This window comes from Cyprinodon tularosa, unplaced genomic scaffold (genome assembly GCF_016077235.1).
Source record: "Cyprinodon tularosa strain WSP-4 unplaced genomic scaffold, ASM1607723v1 ctg381, whole genome shotgun sequence".
Lineage (NCBI taxonomy): Eukaryota > Metazoa > Chordata > Actinopteri > Cyprinodontiformes > Cyprinodontidae > Cyprinodon > Cyprinodon tularosa.
The window spans coordinates 625493-643868 of record NW_024039098.1 but is presented as its reverse complement, the minus strand read 5'-3'; the positions used below and the strand labels follow the sequence as shown (position 1 = coordinate 643868).

At 39.2% G+C, this 18376-nt stretch overlaps 1 protein-coding gene across 1 annotated transcript; it reads right to left on the bottom strand.

Annotated features, from left to right (window-relative positions):
* Nucleotides 1-1597: 1597 nt before the first annotated feature.
* On the bottom strand, nt 1598-17524 carry zgc:194209 (uncharacterized protein LOC570908 homolog). The gene is made up of 9 exons (XM_038297074.1): nt 17411-17524; nt 13122-13211; nt 12923-13044; nt 11741-11842; nt 10019-10171; nt 9828-9943; nt 7603-7763; nt 3108-3303; nt 1598-2075 (listed from the first exon to the last, which is right to left on the bottom strand). Coding segments are annotated over exons 1-9 (1152 nt in total). The 5' UTR covers nt 17413-17524; the 3' UTR covers nt 1598-1865.
* Between the last annotated feature and the right edge of the window lie 852 nt (nt 17525-18376).

Below are 18376 nucleotides of genomic sequence, written 5' to 3'. Positions count from 1 at the left end.
GTTTAGCTCTACCTATCTAATCTGGACTTATTCTAAATTAAGTAATATTTAAGGGTGCTGTAGGAGATCTTGGAAAAACGGTTCCAGCAAGCTTTATTTTTGAACATACACAACCATGCCTCTGCCTTCAGACCATTCCTCGAAACCACGCCTTCAAATCACATGAATGCTGTCTGCAGTGCGTCTAGAGCAGCAGGAGCAGCACTGATAATGCACAGTGCTATGATCGCTCCTCTAAAACGGTTTATTAAGGCCTAAATTATCTTAAAACACTGAAATCGGCCAGCAAAACATGTTCGTATTTATTATCCTGGTGCCTGCAGTTTGGATTATGTACATAAAAAATGCCTTCCAGCCGCTCGCCTCCGCTGCGGCAAACAGTGAGGAGGCGACCGGGCCGTAGGCTGCTGTTGAATGGGATTCCTAGTGACAATGCACCACTGGTGTACGGGGGTCTGAGCGGCTCCGACAAAAATAATTTTTGATGGCAGGATGGTAATCTGGATGAACTGACGGCGCTGACAATGTCTTCAGGTGGACTTCCTCACTTCAAAATAGATTAACTATTTTTACCCACTGATCACAGCAAATATAGCTGCCATTGTTACAGGAAAAGAAATGATAGTGTAACTAGTTTCAATGTATGTTTTTATTTTAAATAACTGATTTGTATTTGTAAATGTTAAAGTTCTTTAAAAATTGCATCTATTGAAATTCCTGTTATAAAAATTAGATCCAGAAAAGCTTGACCAGCTGCTACTGATGTTTTTCCAGACTGTTGTGAACATGCTAAATGTTTTTTTTCAAGCCGAGTAGAAAAAATGGCACTTTTACATGTCCAGAGATTTCTGTATTTTTTTTTGTTTAAATAAAGAAACCCTCACTGTAAAAGAATTATTTTCATTTCCTTTTAAGTTATTTACAGTGGCAGATCATAAAGTCCCTTTAAGAGATGTGAAAAGAATTAAAACTATAACAGCATCTAATCTTTTAGCTAAAGATGTTTATGTTCTCTCCTAATAGTCAGATTTGGGCTTTTATACATTTATTTAAACTAAAAATTAAATGTTTATTTAAGGCAAACATTTAACCCAAAAAGCAGAAATTTAGCTAAATTAACAGTTAATTGGCAAGTTTGGGGTTTTTAGAGAAAAACTTTTCACAAATAAAATCCTCTATGCATATTTGTTGATCTGGCTCCTTTAAGACCTCAGACTATCTGAGCAACTTTGATCTAGAGCAGGGGTCTTCAACGTTTTCGAGGCCAAGGACCCCCAAACTGATTACGAGATGGAGCAGGGACCCCCTAATTATATATATTGTATGAAATTGTGTTATATCAAACTGGTCCTATAGTCACTCTATTACATATGGAGTCATGTAACGAAAGTCCTTTCTCCCTGGGATTATTAAAGTATTTCTGATTCTGATTCCTGGTTGATGGGACAGGTGTTGTGAATGAAACGGTGCCCACCTTGAAAGAGCTCCTGTGTGTCGCTGAATGTGAGCATTGATGACTGAAAGACATCTTCTGCTTTCATTTATCTGTTTACTACAGTCTGTTGAATTCGTGTTAATGTGTATTTAAAGACATTTTAATTAGTGCAAAAAATTACAGGAGGGAATATAAAAAAAATTAATCAACCAAGACTTTCACAACCCCCATGCAGTACCTCCGCGGACCCCCTAGGGGTCGCGGACCCCCTGTTGAAGACCTCTGATCTAGAGTATTTAAAAGACTAAGTATTGGATCTAAAGGTATTTTATGCTTCATCAGTAAATAGGTTTACAGGATCCTGGTTCGAAGCACCTTCAGACACGTCTAACCTCAACAGTCTCTGTGCTCATGTAGCCACAGGCCATCATCAGCTGTCCCAGGCCTCCAGGATGGGCAGGAACGGCAAGTCAGTGCTGCCCAGATAGGTTCTGCCTCTGTGCTGAAAGACGTCACTGATGGCCCACGTTAGACGGCCCTCAGGGTCGTGAAGCGTTCCAATGATTTGTCCGTCCATCCCCAGTTCCAGGACCAGAGCGTAGCGCGGCAGCAGGAGGTTGTACCAGCTCAGAGGAACCACCTGCACCAACAGGAACAGGAATATGACCGGTTTATACTGGGATTAAGCACATTTATAAAGAACTGATATTTCCAGAGTTATTTGAGCTCATTTCTTAATACAAAAGCAAATATTCCACAGTGGATGAGATTAGGGCTGAAACAATCAGATTAAATGTGATCAATTGATTATTGAAATAATCGTCAACTAATTTAGTAATCTATTGTGAATATAGAGACTATAAAACATGCCTTTAACTGACAGAGGAACCCACTTTGAGCAGTAATTATACCCAAATTGTAAAAAAAAAAAATCCTCTATCAATATGCTCTATCCATAGATACAGCATATTTCACCTGGTTTAATTTCACAAAAAGTCTTCAAGGAATCTTTGGCTATCCAACTATTAATCGATTATTCAAAAAAAGATTCGACAAACTAATCAATTTGCAAAATAATCGTTAGTTGCAGCCCTAGATCTAATATATACATAAAAACCTGGAAAAGACTGAAAAAAAAGGAAGGAGTTCAGAAAGAAAGGTGGGAGAAAAGAAGAAGTAAATGACGACACAGGAAGAGGACAAAGAAAGGAGGGAAAGGCAAGTTCACAATATAAGGAAAGGAAGAAAGAAACTAAGAAAGGACACAAAAACAGAGGAAAGAGGAAAAACAATAAATAAAGGAAGGTAGGACATAGTTATATTAATTTCACATTTCCTTCCTTTCCTGAGTTTGAGTCAGAATAAGGTAAGAAAATATAAAATAAGTAAAAGACACAAGACAAGACACGATGAGGGGGGAAGAGAGGATGGAAAGAACTAAAGATAAATGGTCCTGTACATCCTTCTTTCCACATTTATCCAGGCCTGGAAGCACTGAAATTGATTTCCAGACTTTCTAGACACAGAGATTACATTTAAAGAACAAAACTACAGCAGTGATCTGTGATTATTCAAGGTTCACAGTAGCAAAAATGAATTATCACCTGATTAATCATCAAGTGTTCCCTAAAAGAATTTGTGCATTTGGAGTTTTAACAGAAAACATGCAGACCTTTGCCAGGAAGCGTTTCACCGCCGGGTACGGAGCGATCATGTCCAGGAAAGGAGGCAGGAACTTCTGAAAACGTGGCGTTGTTATGCCAACCAGGAAAGTTCCGTGGTCGCTAAGGCGGATGTTGTCAGGGTAACCGATCATGTTGTCCAGAATGACCTCCTTGCTTCCAGCCTTTGGGCCCTTTAGCCAGTACCTGAGGGGCAGACGGCCCCATTCAGTAAAAACATTTTATGCCTCCACAGACTGTTATAAGGTTTTAGCATAGAAAAAATATTCAGATATAAAAAAATCTAAAAATCCTTTTTAAATATTTATTCCGTTTCACAAATTTGGTCACATTACACTCTGATCAGATGACCAAGGAAATAAATTAACGCTGTAAATCCTCAGAGCACGTCATGCCCATGGTAAGCCATAACAGTGGCAGCGTCATGCTGTGGGAAGGAAAGAGTGGAGAAAGCACTTCCAAGAGGACAAAATACCCTAAACTATAGGTCTAAAAAAAATAATAATAAAAAAGTACGTCAGAAAATTGAACTAAGGTGTTGAAAATGAACTAATATAACTTTGTGTGTATCAGTTTAAGAGCTCAGAAGGTGTTTGAATAATGTTAGGCGTAATTGGTAGTGTAATCTCAAACTGCCAATAGCCATTGCTGTTGTAAGAGCATATGTTCAGTGTTAGATGAGCAAAAAAATTGATGAAGAAATCATTCTAGACTGTCCAGAACTGTTTATTTAGGACACTGGGAGCGAATAAATGGTTAAAAAGTAAGTTTGGTCAGTACACCAGCAGGATCTGTGCAACTTTAACATATTTGGCAACTTAAAGGGTTAAGATTATAATAATGTGGTTTATTTGCGGTCTCTTGCTGCCATCTGCTGGACAAATTCGAAATAGTTTTTTTATAGCAGGTGGAAATGATAATTTCCATTTATTTCCTCTTCTGTATTTCTTGTAGAGCACTCTCAGCTCTTTTAAAGAAAGTTTGAGCCTGAAGTTCTCCTGTCATCCTTTAAGCAGGGCGTACACTGTGCGATTTTCGGGGCGACTTTCCAGTCGTGCGAGAATCTTTCGATCGGGGCGACTTTTAGCCTGATCGTGAGTCGTGTAGTGTACAGGGGGTTACGCGGGACGATACGCCTCCCACGACCACCTCCTGATCAGGAATCGCAATGTCGGGAGAAAATCAAACCGTCATGGGCAAATCGCTGAGGGCGCAAACAAGGATTTTCTTTTTATTCTTCCTCTCAGATGTAAACACAGCAGCATGGCAGGGATGCAAGTGAAATAGAATTCTGTCTGTAAAATTGACAGACCGTAGTAGGCATGTTTGCTCAGCCAGGTCTTCGTCCAAATACGTCGTTCCCTTTTCTTTTTAGGGCTTTCAGCAGAAAATTACACAAATTTCCAAGGCAGGGAGTTTCACTATAGAGAGCCTCATATTACTCTTCTGCTGGTTTGGCTTCCGGATAGACGAGTCAGAGCAGTGCCATCTCACTGCGGAGTCGAGTCTGACGTGGTTTTAAGTCATGCAGTGTGAGCAGGTAGATCGCATGAGAACGTCGGGCCGAATAAATCCTGAGCTGTGAGCTCACTCTGTACGACTAAACTCTGCGGTTAGTCGTACAGTGTGAGCAGTAGATGCGTGCAACAACTCAAAAAATTTTATAAAAAAATCGCACAGTGTACGGCGGGTTCTCGTGGTGGCTGTACCATTTAAAGAACTAGCTAACTACTAACTAAATAAAGGGAGCACCAGACCTAGACAACTTTTATTGTCATTTTGTATTCACAAAGTCTATACAAAAACGATATTTCGTTTTGTACAGATCTCATGATATTTTCATTTTCTTAAAGTGCAGCAGTGATCAAACGTAAACATTGTGGGAGAAAAAAACATGGTGCAAAAAACGCAGGTGGGCTCTCCTCATCCTCCACAGGAAGTCCAAGCATTTCTGGGCCCTTTTGATCAGTGAGGTGGTGTTTCCAGTCCAGGTGAGGGTGTCTGTGATGTGCACCCACAGGAATTTGGTGCTGTTGATGAGCAGTGGAGCGTGGTTAGGACGGTTCTTCCTGAAGTCCACCATGATCTCCTTGGTCTTCTCCACCTTCAGGATCAGGCTGTTATCTCTGCACCACCAGCTGCTCCACCTCCTCTCTGTAGTCCAGGTCGTTGTCGTCTCTGATGAGGCCCACCACTCTGGTGTCGTCTGCAAACTTCACCATGTGATCGGTGGTGAACCTGGGGACGCAGTCGTGTGTCATCAGGGTGAACGGCAGGGGGCTCAGGACGCAGCCCTGAGGGGAGGGGCTTAGACTGATGACATAAGAGGCGTTCTGTCCGACCCAGACTGACTGAGGTCTGTTGGTGAGGTAGTCTAGCAGCCAATAGCAGAGGGGTGTATTGAAGCCCAGCTGTTCCAGTTTGCCCATCAGATGCTGTGGGATGATGGTGCTGAAAGCTTGACAGCATCAACACGTGGGGGTTCTTCTCCTCCAGGTGTGCCAGGCTCAGGTGGAGAGCAGCAGAGACGGCGTCCTCAGTGGAGCGGTTCCGTCGGTTTGCGAACTGGAACAAGTCGAATGCAGCAGACTGGAGACGATGTGTTCTTTAACCAGCCTTTCCTTTCGAACCATTTCATCATGGTGGGAGTCAGTGCGACAGGCTGGTAATCATTGAGTGAGGTGACCTGAGGCTTTTTTGGGACAGGAATGATGATGGCAGACTTGAATCAGGCTGGCACTACGGATCAGTCCAGCGAGGGGTTAAAAATGTCTGTGAGGACACCAGCCAGCTGCCTTCACATTCCTTGTACACCCGCCCAGGTATGTTATCGGGGCCTGCGGCCTTTCTTGGATTGACTCTCCTCAGAGTCTTCAAAACTTCAGCTACGTCCAGGTTTAGTGCCTCCTCCCCCTGCTGTGGAACAGCTTTCACTGCTGGAGGCTGTTTAGTGCCTCAAACCTCCCAAAGAAGTTGTTCACTTCATGTAGGAAGTCATTGTTGGCTGCATCTACCGGGCAGGAGGGTGTGTTGTAGTCTGTGATCATCGGAATTCCTTTCCACATCCTCCTGGTGTTGCTGGCGTCGTGGAAAAGATCCTGGATCTTCTGGCTGTGGTTCTGCTTTGCTGATGTGGCACGGTTTAAGTTGGCACGCGCTGTCCTCAGTTCCTCTTTATCACCAGACTTGAAAGCTGAGTTCCGTGCTTTAGGCAATTTTTCAAACCTCCCCTTTCATCCAGGGTCGTTGGTTTGCTCAGATTGTGATGTTCTTTGTGATGCTGACGTCCTCAATGCATTTGTTGAAGTAGGCTGACAGTCATGGCACACTCATCTATATTTATTTTGTTGTCATGGGTTGCTGCATCCTTCAACATATTCCAGTCAGACCATTCAAAACAGTCTTGGAGTTTCTCCATGGCACCCTCAGACCACACTCTGATTACTTTGTCGGTTTAGCCCTGATTAGCTGGAGCTTGTATGCTGGTATGCACAACATAGGGTTTATTCACAAATTTAAATACTTCAGGCATTATTTGGAGAACAGAAGAAGAAAAATCTAAATTTGGTGTCTCAGAAAATCGGAATACTGTCAAATATTTCATATCTGAAACCCATGATGTCACCAATATCAGCTGATTAAATCAAAAAGACAAAACAATCATAAGGAAACCGATGGCCAGTAGTTGATGCCCTCTATAAGGAGAGGAAGCCAGAGAGGGTCATTGCAAAAGAGACAGGTTGTTCAAGCATTATTAAAGAAAGGAATAAGATTAACTACTGTTAATGCGACTAGTATATATCTTCAATTCTTAAGTGAAGTACCATCATTTGGAGCTTTCCAGTTTTCTCCAGACTTGCAAGCTGGAAATTAGAACATGGCAGCCAAATTCTGTGCATTCTTTTTTTCACCATTAAAGTGCCCGTAGGCTGGTTGTTCAAGCATATTTAAAGAGAGTTAAGTGGAAGGAAAGAGTGTGGAAGACACAGGGTCAACATCGACAGGGATAAATTAAGTCCTTAGAGGATCAAAAAGCTTTATGGACAGACTCATCCTGCATCTGCATTGGTACAGGCCCATCCTACCAAAGGTGCCAAAACGTGATCCAATGACCGACCAGTGAAGCAACCTAAGCTTCCTGAACACAGGCTGATGGCCTCTATGCCACACTGCACTGATGCAGCATTTAGTGTAGGAGCCTCAACCAAGTGCTGAGTTCTTCAGACAGCCTGAAAAGTCTATTTGAAATATATTTTCATTGACTTTTCATAATCAAACACTAAAGTTGGATTTTTATCATCTGCATTTAACTTTCTGCCAATACTCTAATTCTTTGTCATGTTAAGGCAGAGTTTTAGTGGAAGAGATTTTATGAAAGCTTATTGATGTGGAAGAATGGCCTAATCAATGTCTAGAGTTAAGTATAACTGAGAATTTGTGTCAAGACTGATGTTCAACCAGAGTTGTGCAAATATTCATCTGTACCTCAGTATACGTCCGATGCTGGTCTCCGCCAGCAGCAGAAAGCTCTCGTCAGGCGCCAGCGCGATGCCGTTGGGCATGTAGAGCGAATCCAGCAGCACCGTCACATTTTTACTCCGAGGGTCGTAGGAGAGAAGACGGCCGAGGCTGTTTAACTCGATCACCTGCAGGATCAAACAGCAGCTTCATCTAATCAGTCTCTGGTACAAATGCACACATTCTGGAACAGTTCAGTAGATCTCCAATTTAACACAAACCCCACGGTACGAGGAGGAGATAAAAATGGACGTTTCACCTTCAATAAACTTTTATAGGAAAACTTAAAGCCTACGTCATTGGAGGTTTTTACACCAGTGTTTGAGGGAGAGTGATTATTTTGTTTTTTTTTTAAAGCTCTACATCTTCTGAAACAAATGAGGATGTTTCTAGTCAAAGCTGAGAGCACTTAGTGTGTGAAGTGCATCCTGCAGCCTCGTCATCAATTCTCCACAAATAAATCCTGTTATTTCCTCAGGATGTTTTTGAGTCCTCTAGTAACTTCAAGGACCTTTGGTTACCAAGAAACGAAAACTCTGAATGACTCCTGAAGGCATCAGGGTTTCATTAAGTGGCGGCTGGTGGAGTTCTCTCCAGGGGGGGCTGTAAATTCGAAATAGAGGTATACTAAAAATCAATCAAAAGTATACTAAGTTATTATGCCGGTCTATTTTTATAAATGCCATCAACAAAAAAACTTTAAAAAAATTATAAGAACATAATTTCATGTGCAGGTTTACTTTTTAAAGGTAAAAATGTGAAGGTAAATCTGTGTTTTGCATAGTCCAATATTGTGTCACAAACATAAAAAAAATAAAAAAATGTACCACTTTAATAATGGAAAAACTATTAGTCAGCTTTAGATTTTTTAAATATATATACAAAACGTTATTTTCTAAGAATGTGTTTAAGGGCAACTATGCAAATGAATAAACACCTAGAAAAAGAACACAAAATTATATTATTTTCAATGTGAATCCCAGATTGTTCATTCTTTTTTGCCTTTTCTAAAAAGTGTTTTAAATAAGTCCTAGCTGTCTTTATCCATGCTGGCTCAGTTCCTGACATTTGAAAAAGAAAGCAGGATAAAGCCTTAGCCTCGCTGCATGCAGTTAGCCTAGCCTAGGAGCTAAACGAGAATCTCTCTAATGCTTCTACAACTTCCACTGCTTGACCGCAAAACGTCTGCGCCTTGGAGGGAGGTGGTGAGCAAATACACTTCCTGTCAGCTCAGGGCGCACCAGAGCTGCACCGAGCTCTCCTATACCTTTGTATTGCAGAGAAGCTACTGCGCATCGACAACTTTTAACAAGAGTCTATGGGTTAAGACTTTTGCGCCCTGGGGCAGAAATACTAACCTGACTCCGCCAGATGGATTTGCTCCGCATATCCATCTGGAAACCTTCTGTTGAAGTAATTTTGGGAAGGGGCGAAAATACTGGTTAGCTGATTGGTCTATGTTGGTGATAGACGGGCCAAATAAACCAATCAGATCAACGAAGTATATGACGTACTAACAGAGCGACGACAAAAACACAACCACAAACCAGGCTACTCTTGCCGAAACCAGTCGGGAGAAGAGCAAAAACATCTTTTCCTCTGAGAAAAGCCTCCAGAGCAGTGTTTTGCTCTTCTTTCAGTGAAGAAATACTCTGTAATTCCGATAAAACTTGCTCAATAGCCACGCTAACGCTAGTTTCATCGGCTGAAGTCGCCATGTTCTTTAGACTGAACTGTCGTGCTTCTCGTTGCATCACACCTCAACCCGCCTCAAAGCCGACGCTGATTGGACGTTCGTTTGGGGAACGGCTCCAAATTTTCTTTAACCAAGAGTCTTAAGACTGATGTGTGAGTGAAACCTTGAAAGCTCGCGAGATCAGGATGATCTCACGGGGCTACAGAAATACATCACCCATCTGACGAAAACTTGAATTACGCTTTACTAGTCATTAAAGATTAAACATTTATCTTACACATCTAAAATATATATATCAATAAATTTCAAAATATTTTAAATGTTATTTTAAAACTAAATAAAAAAAAAAAATGTTTTCATCAGGGTCATTGTGTGGGTGGGGTGGCGCCCTCTATTGGCCAAAAGCCACTGTTTTTTTTACAATTATGCAGAAGAAAGATTAAGTTCCATTTTTTGTGCCACCTCGGCCTCTGTGACCTGGCCGCTATGAACTCACCTCCAGTTTGACGTGTCTGCGGCCCCAGCGGCTGGACGAGTCGGTGAAATAGATGATCCCAGTTTGGGAGGAGATCTCGAGGCCGTTTAGGAAGGCGAAGGGAAGGCCGGCAGCTCCTAACGACAGAAGATGGTTTAATGAGGTTCTCCCCTTTCACTGATTAAAAATCCACTGAAAACCATCTACAGTACTATCAGAGCTGGCCACCAGCAGGGTCTTCTCTCCTGTTTCAGGGTCTACGCTGTAAAGGCCGAAGTACGAGTCGGCGACGATCAACTGACCATGGCGGTCCAGACGGACGCCGTGAGGACGACCACAGACCGGTTCGTAGTCTGTGCTGCTGCCTGGAAACAAGCAAGACAGTTTGATTGTTTAAAATCCATGTAGAGATTTAACTTCATGAAACTTTATATTCCTGTAAATAAATGTTGTTATAACTAAAAAAAAAGCTTCCGCAAGTGGCAGAATGAATGATGTAAAGCCCACTTATCTGGTACTGTTATGCATCCATATGTAAAATATTATTCAATAAAAAAACAACATAAAAGCAGCAGGATTGTACAGGTCATGCTTTGCTACCAGGTGGTTAAAAGGGACAGAAGCAGACAAAAAAAAAAAAAAAAAAAAAAAAAGAATTAAAAAAGCAGAGATCTATAAATACTTTCTGTGTTAAAAAAAGGTAACAGTAAACTAGCTCCACGGGTGTCTCTGTCTGGTAAAGTAACAGTTAAGCAGAATAACTCTGAACTGGTTTTCATGTAAAAAAGAAGGAAATACCCCTTTTCCACTGGCTGAAAACCTGTTTAAACCCAGGAACAATCAGCTTTTAGTGGCAGTGGGAACAGCTCACGCACGCGTGTCTACCTGGATGAAACGACTCGGCAAGCGACCCAAGTCAAAATCGCCTCGGCTCTGATCGGCTTGCTGTGGGAACACCAGAGCTGGTTTGACACTTTAATTACGTGATACCATTGAATGCAACGTACGGACATCAACACACCACGCCAGTCGCTTCTGATCTAACAAGCATAAACAACTCTGTTTACATTTGATAAACATGGAGCAGCTCTGGAGAGAGGGATTCAGACAGATAAATAATAAAGATCATTGACTACGCCCTGGTTTCCTTCCATTGTTTACTTCCCTGATTGCACTGGTGACATCATCAACGCTAACCCAGCGTGATGGCATCACCTGACACAACACTGTGGAAGGTGGGGGGAGCAGAGGCCATGCAGCTGCCAGTGTTGGGTTAGACCAGCTTTATATGCCAATGGGAAGGGAGCCGAATGCTGATTGTTAGAGAGTCGACTCATGTTTAAAAAACACGGTTTAACGCGCTATTTTATTTGGGAAAGACGAAAGCTCTATAGGATGCTGAACACAAAAAATCTAGTGAAACATTTTTGAACACAAAAAATCTAGTGAAATATTTTTGACTATGTGCCGACTGAGTGAAATCCATCAATCTCCGTTTATTTAACTACGATGAATAGTTCAATTCTTTTTTCCTACAACATACTGTTAATTTTCTTCCTTCCAACTTTAACAGACAAACATAAAATATGTCAGCTTCCTATATCTGAATCCAAATTATATATTTACATCCAAATTTACACCCAACATCTTAAATCTTATTCTTAAAGCCAAACATTCATCCGAAATCCAAATGTTAAATCTAAATATTTATTTTATATCTTCATCTTTCATGGCTTGAATGTGGATATACAGATCTAGACTCAATATGGAAAATCAACTTAAGTTTCTTTAAAGAAAATACGATGTCTGTGGATCCTCCCTGATTAATAAGGAAGTATATCTGCATTAACAGCATAAAAAGGGAAAGGTCTGGTCTTTAGATACAACAGGAAGGATTTAGTCCTCCCTGAACAAACAGAGCAAAGTATCCGAACCACATTCTGGTAGCTCCTGTCCCATGTGTGTAATAAGGACGAGGCTGTCATCAGGACCGATTCGCCACAGCTTCCCGTCCACCGTTCCTGTGTAAACGTTACCTGAAACAAAAAGGGAAAGGAAAAGTTTTCAATCACTGAAGTAAAACCTTAAGGAAAAGTCTGGTCACATTCTAAATACAAACTTCTGGAATTACTTTATGAAATGATTCCATCCTGTTCAATAAATGATCGGTGTTTTTAATTCAGAGTAATTTTCATTTGAATGTGCTTTACTGGAGGCATCCATGTTTGTCAAAGAACACAACTGCCACCTACTGGTTTGTGACGTCACGGTGCGGTATCGGCTGTTGATCAAGTCCCAGTGCTGTATCTGGTGTTTGTCACAACGCGCTATTATCCAAGTCATCTTGAAAACATTCTTCTTCCAAATGTTGGCTACATATTACGGGTTTTTTCTCTGGCCAGAAGTTCGATGGCAAATCCTCCCTCTTCAAGTTGGCGATCCAACGACCAACCCGTCCGTGGAGGATCAGGAATCAGAAAGGTGGAATAACTCTTTTTTTTCACTTTTACCCGATGTATTCCAGCATCCAGCTGGGCATTGTCAGTTTCACTATAGCTCTGGTGAATTTCAATGGTGAAGTCCTCTGGAAATCTTAAATAATTGTTGTTGATTGCAGATGTGTCTAGTAGTTCCCATTGATTTAGCTTGTAAAGCGGGGAGAATGGCGCTAGGCTTACCGCACCGTGACGTCACTGCTGGAAGATGGCAGGAGGGAGGGGCTACTGTATTTGGGAAAAAATGGCCGCTCCCGGACACAGTGATCGCAACGAAATTTATTTTATTTATTTATTTTTATTGATTAACGCTAAATTCATTAAATCACCGCAAATGTATTCGTTTTAGGTATAAATAATGATCCATTGATCATTCCTTGCTGACCAGACTTTTTCTTCAAAATTAAATTACATGTAAAGAGAAAGGAATGTATCGCCAACTAGTGGTAAAGATTGCTTATTACAACCAAATGAAAAAGGAAAAAAAATAGAGTTTGGTTCTTAAATCTAAGATTGTTCTGGCACTTTTAGGTAGTTTTTAAATACTATTGGAAATATCTTCATAAATACAGAATATCTCAATTGATCACAAAGTTCAGTTCAAGCATCTGATAATTTCACCATTTTCATCCGCAGTAAAGGATTCTGGTCCATGAAGTTTTCCAGTGAACAACTTGCGCCCCCTCTGCAGCCGGGTGTTAACAGCGAGGGGCCCTTCGAGTGGCGGGGGAGGCCCCTTCAGACTGAACAGACACGAGTTAGCAACACTAATCAACAATGGATGAGGGACACATTTGAATATGAAAGTGTCGACACCTACATGTGGGGTTTGGGGTCTATGGGAGACGGCAGCAGGTAAAGTCCTACAGCCGCAGCCAGCAGAGCCGCTAACAGAGATCTTCTCCACAACCTAAACAAGAACAGGAGGAAAACAAAAACACGACACATTAGATGTTATATAAACCTTTGAATGCAATGGCTTTGTGCCATTGGCTGCCAATGCTGGAAAGAACTTTTTGCACCGTTTTCTCCCTACAAAAAGTTCTTCTTGCCCAGTTCTTGTATGTTTTGTGTTATTTCCAACAGACACAGTTATTAAAGGGGCAGTAGTTTACATTACATCAGAATTCTCTCCATTTTTCATTACACCATGTTCAGTTTTTCAATGTTTAGTAATGTCTCTCTCGTACAGACACTGATGAAGCTATCGCTACCATTCACTATGTGTACTTCTTTTTTTCCCCTGGTGCTTTCTTGGCCTGGTAAGTACTTCTCCCAAAGTATTTCTGGCTTATATTCTTCTGTGTTTAGCTGGGTCTCTTTGCTGTACAGTACAACTACTGAAGGTAGTACCTGATTAACTTACTTGTGCTACAAACATAATAACGAACTGCTACATGCAATCAAACTACTGATGATGCAACTAGCATCCATCTTTAATTCTTAAGTTTGGTACCATCTTTTGGGACTATCCAGTTTTGTCCAAACTTGCAAGGTGGAATTCAGAACTTTTGAGGAGAAATTAAATGCACCACATGGCTTCCAAATTCTGTGTACTCTGTTTTTCACCATTTAAAGGAATAGTACACCCAAAACATGATTAGCCTTCATTTTCTACTCACCCCCATGCTGAACAACACTCTGGAGTACTTTTTTGATATCTCAAATGCATCTGGAGATCTGGGAGGCTTCTTGCTGTCTGCTGACATTCAAATAATGGAGGTCTATGGCGCCCGAGGCAGAAAGGTCCATAAAAGTCCACAAAAAACGTGTCAATATTCCTCCATACTGCTCGTCCAATGTATTCCAAGTGTCCTGAGTGGGTAGCGTCCAGAATTTACTCGAAACGAAGTCATTTAGAATGTTTTTAGAGCATAAACAGTAGTGTATAGGATTTCCTAAAAGCGCGTTCACGAGTCTACGGAAACCGCGGCAGACCAAACCAGATGAAAGTGCGCATTCAGCTCGGCAAAGAACTCATGCTCTTCCTCAACACTGAAGTCCTCAGACATTTTTCTTTCGTTGTTTCTTTCTTTGCACGGGTAAACAGCACATTTCTTCTTCTACGCTTGCATTATCGGCAGAGCAGACGCTGAATGCGCACTTTCGTCTGGTTTGGTCTGCCGCGGTTTCCATAGACTCGTGAACGCGCTTTTAGGAAATCCTATACACTACTGTTTATGCTCTAAAAACATTCTAAAGGACTTCGTTTCGAGTAAATTATGGACGCTACCCACTCAGGACACTTGGAATACATTGGACGAGCAGTATGGAGGAATATTGACACGTTTTTTGTGGACTTTTATGGACCTTTCTGCCTCGGGCGCCATAGACCTCGATTATTTGAATGTCAGCAGACAGCAAGAAGCCTCCCAGATCTCCAGATGCATTTGAGATATCAAAAAAGTACTCCAGAGTGTTGTTCAGCATGGGGGTGAGTAGAAAATGAAGGCTAATCATGTTTTGGGTGTACTATTCCTTTAAGTTCCCTTGGTTTAAAAGGGTTTTCCAGGAGTATTTCAGCATTTTGACCTTCTACACTTAAAATTGCCATCTCTGCACTAAATTTAAGATGATCTGCCACACAGAACCTATTGGCTCTGTGTGGTTTTTCGCTCATTCTGACATGCCTGACATCTAGGTTTCCTTCCGCAGAGTTCTGTCCAGCACATTTGAGCGCAACCAAACTAACTAACAAACTAAATGAGAACCTAAAGAAATGCCCAAACATATTCCTTTTCAAAAAAATGTACAAAGAAATTATTTTCAAAAGGTAGAAAGTTTTGTTTGTGTTTTTTGTTTTGTTTATTTGTATATATGTATGAAGGTATATGTGTATACATATTTATGTATGTATATGTGTAGGTAGGTATGTATTTATATGGATATATATAGCAACATAATTATAAATATTGTAAATTGAAGAAATACAAGAATTAAAGGGGTAGGAGCACATAAGTTTACTCCTTTTCGCACATGTAATAGATATATATTAACTCAGGAAAGAAGGGTACCTTGTTTGTTGTTTTTCTCTCCAATGTTTTTAAACATTGTTTTTTTGTTTTTCCCTTTCATGTTCGAAATAAAGATACCAATCCTATCCAACCACTGGTTACACTGAAAGTTCTCAAAATTACACTGAAATTAAGGTAATTTTAAGGAGGTAATGACCAGGGAAAATGTGTTTTTAAACATTTATTTCTGTTTTTGCACATTTTGGGAGAAAAGCTCTATGAAGGGTGAAATCCACACTGACCCTGAATGCGTTTGCAGGCAGATGAACACATTCAATACATTAGACGATTTGGAGAGTAATAGTTAATCTTTAATATTAATTAAAGTTTAAAGCTGTGAAAAATAAACACTTCTGAAGTAACAGAGAGCGATGTTGTGTCACACATGCTGAAGTGACCTTTGAATTTAAAGACGAAAGAGGATTAAGGCTGCAGGTCAGTTACACAACTTTCTTTTAAATGTGCAGAAAAAAAGCAGACTAACAAATTCAGCATTTAATCATCCAGTCAGACCCAGGGACAGGACACAGTGGAGCTGATGGGTTATCACTGATCACACATAAAACAAACGTGTTTAACAATCCTTCCTGACTCAATGCAAATATTTATCAGTAAATAAAAACAAAAATAAGAAAACAGGACTCTTGGCGAGGTTAAAATGCTGGTGAGAGACCTTGAATGCACCATCTGGGGAAGAGTAATCAACAACAAAAAGCTGCTACCAAAGCTGCTTTACACGACGGCAAGCAATGAGAGAAAAACTATAGGTGGCCTCAGATTTCTATCTTTTAACTTGGCAGAGGGTTAAAGGGCAATTTCAACACATTCTGGGGATTCAGCTCCAACTCAGTATCAAGAAAAACTCTATTTTTCAAATCCAGGGATTATTTTCCTAAAATTAGGTGAATTATTAAGAAAAAAAATTCCAAGTACATTTTTTTTTTACTCTATTTTTGCTTTTGTACTTATTATTATTATTTGTACTTATATATTTCAGCTGTATGTGCCTTTTAACTATTCTGTACTGTAGTTTTCATTTAGGGTAACCAAAAAAAAAACAACAAACTTTCTTCAGCTCATGTGTAATCAAAAACCCATTGGGCCAAAAACTTGTTTTAGTTTTTTTTTACGTTTCTATTTAATTTATGAACATTAGAGAGAAAAAATTTAGCAGATTTTATCAAGAAACCTCAATGCTTAAACAGTCTAAATGAAATGTTTTATATATATATATATATATATATATATATATATATATATATATATATATATATATATATATATATATATATATTTAATTATTTTTATTTTCATAAATAAAAAGGGAAAAAAAAAACTTTTGTTTTCTTGTTGTTGTTTTCTTTTTTGGATCCTGATCAAAACAATACATTAAATCTAATTCGACCACTACTTTTGTCCAATTTAATAATTCTACTTTATTCGAGCAAATCCAAAAGATCAAGAATAAATTAATCTGTTTTTATGCATTATTTGTTTTCAGTTCCTAATCTATATCAGCACTGTGTCCTCTTCAAAACCTGTTATTTGGATAATATACAATTCATTATGTTCAATATTGTTTATGAAGATTTGTTATTGTGCATTTAATTTTTTTTTTTTTTTTTACACTATTTCTTTTGACATTTGCTCAGTCTGACCAGGTTAGATAAGAACCAAATACATTTAAAACTAAACTAACAAAACCCTCATTCTAAATAAATCTAATAATTTCCATTTAGTTCTATCCTAAATTATCATGAAATAAAATAATTTAAGCTTTTTTAGTGATTAATTTACATTTATGTAAATTAAAAAGTGAGATTTTTGTAGACAAATCGTTTTATTTTATTTGATATTAACCCAAAATATTATTTATTTAGTTTTCTATTCGGGCAGTAGGTTAAATGATTTAACACAACAAATAAACAATAGAAATTGTTTCAGTGCTCCGTGAGGCTAAAAACTCCTGGAAACTTTAAACGCAACACTTTTACCAGGTGTATCTAAGCATAAAGTCTGATTAAAAGCACTTAGAAAGGTAAAACGTTTTATGTCCGTTAGACTAAAGTCGATTTAAATCTTTTAAAAGACTTACATTTCTCGGCGTGAAGTTGCGGTTTTCCCCTCTGCTCCAAACTGAGGACAACATGCGGGACACTAAGCGGTAAGTTAATTAACTATTGCGAGGAATACCTGTTCCGGTTGGGGCCTTCAAAATAAAAGTACAAACTACGCAAGTTTTTCACAATGACCAATTTTAAATAATATTTTTCTAATTACCACTTTCCTTACCTAAATTGAAACTAAATGCAATTTAAGAGTAACTGACCCTAATATATTAACTGGCTAGACCATATTTTGCTATGAGGAGGAATATTTATCCACTCTTTTTGGCAATTAATTTTATTTTTTGCAGTTAATTTAGGTATTTCACAGATTAATATCCTTAACAGCTGCTTAAGGTCATGCTGCAGCATTCTAACTGGATTTTAATCCAAACTTTGACTAGAAAAAATCACTACTTTCATTTAGTCTTGGCTTTTTCTTTCTTTCTTTTTTTTAAACTTTTTCATAAGTTGTTTAACTGTTGTGCTTTGGATCGTTGCCCTGTTTTGGTCAAGCTTAAAATCACCAACTAATATTTAGATTTTCTTATTCAGGATTTTCTCATCGAGCAGAATTTGATCGCTCCATTGATTAAAAAGTTTTCCAGTTCCTGAAGCATTAAAATAGCTCCAAAATATGTTTGATATTGAAATTGATGGTTTTTCCTGTTAATTTTAATGTTAGTTTAACATCTGAGGTTAAATTTGAACTCTTCAAAAATTTGACTTATCAGTTTTATAATTAGCTCATCCATCAGGGGAATGAAGTTTAATGTAAGTTGGTCTGGGTCACTTGTTATCCTAAAAAGTTAAACTCATTTAAAATGCTTTTTAACTGTTTAAGCAGAGAGGTTTGCTATTATTTCTTTTTATGGCTTCTTAAGTTTTTCATCATTTGGAAAACCTACTTATTTCAAAATGCCAGAAAATATCTGGCTGGTGACAAGAAACACAGA